This window comes from Oncorhynchus mykiss, unplaced genomic scaffold, assembly GCF_013265735.2.
Source record: "Oncorhynchus mykiss isolate Arlee unplaced genomic scaffold, USDA_OmykA_1.1 un_scaffold_276, whole genome shotgun sequence".
Classification (NCBI taxonomy): domain Eukaryota; kingdom Metazoa; phylum Chordata; class Actinopteri; order Salmoniformes; family Salmonidae; genus Oncorhynchus; species Oncorhynchus mykiss.
The window spans coordinates 156982-163120 of record NW_023493730.1 but is presented as its reverse complement, the minus strand read 5'-3'; the positions used below and the strand labels follow the sequence as shown (position 1 = coordinate 163120).

At 42.5% G+C, this 6139-nt stretch overlaps 1 protein-coding gene across 2 annotated transcripts in view; it reads right to left on the bottom strand.

Annotated features, from left to right (window-relative positions):
* Positions 1 to 1201: 1201 nt before the first annotated feature.
* LOC110517425 (recombining binding protein suppressor of hairless) overlaps positions 1202 to 6139 on the bottom strand; it is a 30724-nt gene continuing 25786 nt past the window's right edge. For both annotated transcript variants that reach the window (XM_036973627.1, XM_036973628.1), the window contains exon 11: positions 1202 to 6125. In XM_036973627.1, the coding sequence (XP_036829522.1) occupies positions 5756 to 6125 (370 nt within the window). In that variant the 3' untranslated portion in view covers positions 1202 to 5755. The remainder of the gene's footprint in view (positions 6126 to 6139) is intronic.

Genomic DNA, 6139 nt, shown 5'->3' with positions numbered 1-6139 from the left:
TGCGTTCTACACACGCGCGCACGGACGTGGAGACACTGATGAACAGAGCAAGCGGACGAGGACGTCTCTCTGATTAGAGAAACAGGGTGTCGTCTTTCGCCCCGGCAACCCCCCTGAGAACCTAAAAATAAAAAAGGGGGCCGGCTTTGGAGCTGACCTTTACCCTGTGAGCATGTGCAGGTGACAGTTGTCCATCCCTGGGAGTCAGCGGGCTCCGAAGAGCGTGGGGGGTTTGGGAGAGGGCATTATTACTGCGTGCGTGAACATTGTCACAAAGTATGTGTTTGAGACTATCAGGAAGCAGGGTGGGTGATTATAAAATATAATGTAGGGTGTTACGACATCCCAGTAAACATCACAGACATGTGCATGACCATTGTAAAGTATATGAAAGACCTTGCGCGTATTTGAGTTGATTTACAAAAGCAGAGGATTTCAGATGGAAGTCAGGAGGGCGAGGAGGTGCATCTTCGACCATTCTAAAGTCACGACGCTGTAATGGTTTTCCAACGCGTTTAACCGCTAGGCTCCTGCCACCCCGTAATCACGAAACATCTAATTCTGTACACTGGAAGTCACACAATTAAATCAAAACATATTTAGTTAGGCTAACGAAAACTCTAGAACCGGATTTATTCATAGCGGATTGTGAATAAATGTATTTGTCATCTTTCGATCTGTAAAATACTAAAGAAAAGGTAGGCTATATTTATATATATATATCTATATTTAGCGAACAGTTGAAGACAAGTACACCGAATTTAGACTACGAAACACTTACCGAGACCCAATCACCATCTCTTCAAATTAACTGGACTATATGTAGAAAGTTAACATTATGTACGAAATCGGCGTTGAATTGGTGTTTCAATGAGCATTGAAATGATGGACGCCATGTCCACTTAAAAGTGGTAACAATTCACGAAGTGTTGATGATAGTAGTAGGTAGGATAAACTAAACGAACATATACAAATTATCAACTTCCACATTTTTATTAAAGAAAATACTAATATTAAAACGTTTCAAATTTAAAAAAAAAATCGATGTAAAAATGTAATTGAACGCTATGGTGCCTGGCCTTGATTTGAAGAGGAATGGGACCCCCAACCCTAGTGTCAACATGGCCGGGTGGAGGAGAAATCAACATGATGAATTGATGGATCAAACCAAGTACAGGAAAGAAAACAGAGACACAAGAAGCCAACTCCCAACTTTTATTTCTTGACCTTTTCTTTCTCCAATGCTGTCAGACATGCCTTTTTTTTTTTAAGAGTGATGCGCTCAACCAAGAGAGCCTGAAGGCATAAAGACATTTTATTCAGAGACATTTAAAATAAAATAAAAAACTCAATGCATTAGATTTATTTTGTTCTTTATGTGGTGTAAAAAAAAAAAAGCTGGCTTTCAAGAGGTCCAAATTCAGGAAAAACACAGACCTTGTCTGAACTGGCAACCTATCCCCTACATAGATACTTTTGACTCTGTAGATAATGACCTGTATATGGACTAGGGTCCCAGTTCAGAATTGCAGACACAAAGTTAAAAACGGGGGAAAAGTTGATTAATTTGGCATGTTAAGAGTATTGTTTATCGTTTCAGTTCTCAGGAAAGCAAAAAACAACAAAAACACTTGATTCACAACTATCAAGGGCCAAACCAGAGCTGTACTGAACTGGTCAAGCCTCCATTTCGTGTGAATTAGGGCATCAGATCAGTGTCTTCAACCCAGACAACCACAGAGTGGTGGCTATTTCTGCGTTAGGTTCATCTACACTATAGATAAGGCCGGGGGAAACACAACTCTCGTCTTAAAAGAGTTGTGTGTGTGCAGGTATTTGTCCCGACCCTGCTCAAACACAACTGAAAATGAATAGACTACTCCTGGTCTTGAATTGATTTGTTGACCACGATTAAATTAGGTATGTTAAGAGCTGGAACAAAATCCTGCCTTCACACTACGGCCCACCAGAACCAGCGATGGCTCACTCCATAGGCTGAGCTAAGGCAATACGAGTGGTTTAGCTGTAACAGGGAAGGGAGGAAAACGTTTTTTTTGGGGGGGGGGGCCAGGGTCGTAGTCATTAGTGCAAATCACGCAGAATGTTTTGCAATGGGAAAAACAAGCGTTTCTTATTGAGACAAGTTCAGGTCGTTGCCTGCAGAGTTCGATTCCGTTTTAGTTTCCTAGTGAATAACGACCCAAGAGACACCACCAATATGAAGGGAGGGAGAAAAAAAATCATCACGTAAGAAATGATCCCAGGCCAGTTTCATAGTTGTGTTAGCTTATACTGGTTAGGGTTTGAGTGGGGACCACAGATTTGAGAACAGTCATATTGTTCCTCGTACTTGTTAAGAGGAGGCAAGGCACCACAATTAAAGCAGAGCAAAACAAAGATAATTTTCTTCCAAGAAAGCCAAAAACTGGTGACCTGGTGACCTGTATTTGAGAACCGATTGCCAACGAAATAACTTCCAAAGGTTTTTTTTTTAAATCAATGAATAACACACAACAAAAAAAAACAGCCATACGAGCATTGATCCAAGACGAAAACCGGCAAAATAATAAAAACAACTCGAATAAAATCAGTTAGAGACAGTTACAGTACGTGTTATCATATAACCTGTTCCCATAGTAACAGAGCAACCATCCCTTTCGACGTAGTGCAGCACCAATGACAGGTAAGCCACAAGAAAGTTGGGAAAAAACACATATTTTGGCAAATCGTTTCCAAAACCGTTTTTTTTTTTCTACAGCGGAGGGAAAACATTGTAGTTGTTATGCTGAACATAGGGAAAAATGGTTCCCTCATGATGAACAAAACATTTTTAAAAATGAAAATATAAAAAAAAACACCGACTGGTAGGCTACCTAAAAATGTGACGTGTGAAACACTTAAGCTACAAGAAGAGGCTACTTTGTGAGAAAACACTGTGGCGAGACAGAAAACAGTCTCTCGCTAGGGAGTGTTTTAAAAAAAATAAAAAAAAAGGCATTGTGATTTCAATTAAGTTTAGCCGTAGAGCCAAGTGACATGAATTACATATTAGCATTAGCTTCACTACTAGACTTACATTGTAGCTTAGCTTAGCGTTAGCTTAGCTTCACTAAAATAGAACTACATAGTAGCATTAGCTTCACTACTAGACTTACATTGTAGCTTAGCTTAGCGTTAGCTTAGCTTCACTAAAATAGAACTACATAGTAGCATTAGCTTCAGCTTAGCTTCACTAAAATAGAACTACATAGTAGCATTAGCTTCAGCTTAGCTTCACTAAAATAGAACTACATAGTAGCATTAGCTTCACTAAATAGAACTACATAGTAGCATTAGCTTCAGCTTAGCTTCACTAAATAGAACTACAAAGTAGCATTAGCTTCAGCTTCACTAAATAGAACTGCATAGTAGCATTAGCTTCAGCTTAGCTTCACTAAATATAATTACATTGTAGCATTAGCCATTAGCTTAGCCAATTGAATTCCAATGAAGCTTTAGCGAATTACATGTACAGTGTAGTGGGGCTATCAGCTTAGCGACGCAAGTGATTTCCTGTTTGATGCTACGGCTTCATTAGATAGATAAGAGGGGGAGCTGCTTGAAAGTGTTACAAGCTAAAAAAAAAGGCAGTTGTGGCATTTTTAAAGCTCTTCATAATTAAAACATTTTTTTTTAAAGACTTCTGCCCAGTCCCAAACCAATCCCTAGCCCCTAGATAGCGTGCACCAGGTAAGCAAATGACCCCTAGATAGTATACACTAAGTAATCAAAAATGGCACGAATTACCCGAAGCCTAGAAGGCCACCGGGGCGATTACCATATTGGTAATACCTGTACAATCCTCTCAGATTTACACAAACGTCTACTAGGGGCTAGGAGCCGATTTGGGAATGAGGCCGAACGGTAGTGTAAAAACCAACTTCTGCATCCCAAACGGCACTCCAATCCCTATTTTAGGATCCCTCATAGGAGAGCCCTGGTCTAAAGTAGTGCACTATTTAGGATCCCTCATAGGAGAGCCCTGGTCTAAAGTAGTGCACTATTTAGGATGCCCTATAGGAGAGCCCTGGTCTAAAGTAGTGCACTATTTAGGATGCCCTATAGGAGAGCCCTGGTCTAAAGTAGTGCACTATTTTAGGATCCCCTATAGGAGAGCCCTGGCCTAAAGTAGTGCACTATTTAGGATGCCCTATAGGAGAGCCCTGGTCTAAAGTAGTGCACTATTTAGGATCCCCTATAGGAGAGCCCTGGTCTAAAGTAGTGCACTATTTTAGGATCCCCTATAGGAGAGCCCTGGCCTAAAGTAGTGCACTATTTAGGATGCCCTATAGGAGAGCCCTGGCCTACAGTAGTGCACTATTTAGGATCCCCTATAGGAGAGCCCTGGCCTAAAGTAGTGCACTATTTTAGGATCCCCTATAGGGAGGGCCCTGGTCTAAAGTAGTGCACTATTTAGGAAATCAGGTGTCATTTGAGAGACAGAGACCAACGACATGATGAGACATTCCCAGGCCTTGGCTTGACGAGTGTCGACCAAACACTCTTAAGACAGTTTCAGAAAACGACAACCTTATACACACACACAACATGAAATAAAAAGTATATCTTTCTTTCGTTTCTTCTAAAAAGGTCTGGTGAGAGACTGATCAATTTAAGGCGATTGGCCAGGAAGATTTAAGGTTGCTATAGAAACTGGCTGAGATTATGGGGTGCATGTCAACCGTCTAAAAATGGCTTCCTTCCTCTCCCTTTTACCACCAAGCCTAATTTCCTCTCCTTAATCCGGAACAGACAGAGAAGGTGAAAGAGATGGGGTAGAGAGAGAGAGAGAACCTACTGCGAGCTTGCTTTCAGTTGTTCAACTCTTCAGATAACTACAACCCTGACCTTTTCTAGACTTTAAGACTTGCACAAAGCACCCCGAGGTCGCGTCACTCTTTCACACTAATAAAAGGGAGGAATCCAGTTTTTAGGCCGATTGAGACGCAGCCTGAATCACGTTATTCAATCTCCTCAGAGTTCTCTCTCTCTCTCTCTCTCTCGCTCTCAAATGGAGAGAAAAAAATCTATTTGGTAACAAAAAGTGTACTCCCTAAAACGTTATAATACAACAAAAAAACACATTTGAAAATGTACCTCGGCTAAAGCTTATAAAATATCATAAAGAATAAAAATAACAATAATATTCCTTGGTCCGTAAAAATTGTTACTATAATAAAATGTTTCACCCATAAAACAATAATGAAGTTTCTCTGCACACGAGTGACATCTCCATCATTACCAATGATAATGACCAATGATAACCAATAATGATTACCAATGATAATGACAACATCATTACCAAGCCCTTTGTTGTGGGTCAAAAAAAATAATAATCTAAACTTTGTAGAAAGTGTGAGTGTTGAAAATAAAAAATAGTTGTTCTCCAACAAATGTATAAAAAGGGCTCCTAGTTATTGTGTCATCCTGGAGGTGAAACCTCTCCCAGACAAGAATGACCCAGGCTGCAGTGTCATGTCCACAACCGCCCACACGGGGGCGCCAGAGAGAGGGGATCCCCCCCTCCCCCTCCTTCCAGGTCTGTCTTTCATCAGAACCTCATCTCTCTTCTTCCCTTCTCCTCTTCAACGTCAAATCGCTCTCTTTCCAAAGAGTCCTTGAGCGAGCGAGGGTGGTTTCAGAGCAGGTCCATGAGCCTCTCACACCCCCCCCCCCCCCCCCCCCCCCCCCCCCACACACACACACTTCCTCGCTGCTATGACGAAACCGACATCACCGATGACAACCCAACGCTATTGGTTGACCCTCCCCCTTGGCCAATCCCGTAGCCCGTCTGTCCTTCCGCCAAACCCCCTAAACCTCCCATCCCCAGACTCCCTGAGGAAGGTGAGGATGAGGACGAAGAGGAGATACTGTGGCTGTGGGTCTGGAGGATGGCCCCGGCAGCGCTGCAGTGAAGACGAGGGCCTGGTTCTGGGGTATAGGTGAAGGTGAGGGCCGTGGAGTAGATGACTCCGTCGTTGCGGACCAAGGTGACGGGGACCTGGACGGGCTGACGGACCCAGCGCCACCCTTCTCTGAAGGCGGAGATGTCAGGCACCACGCAGAGCACGCTCTCTCCACACCTGGGACAGAAGGG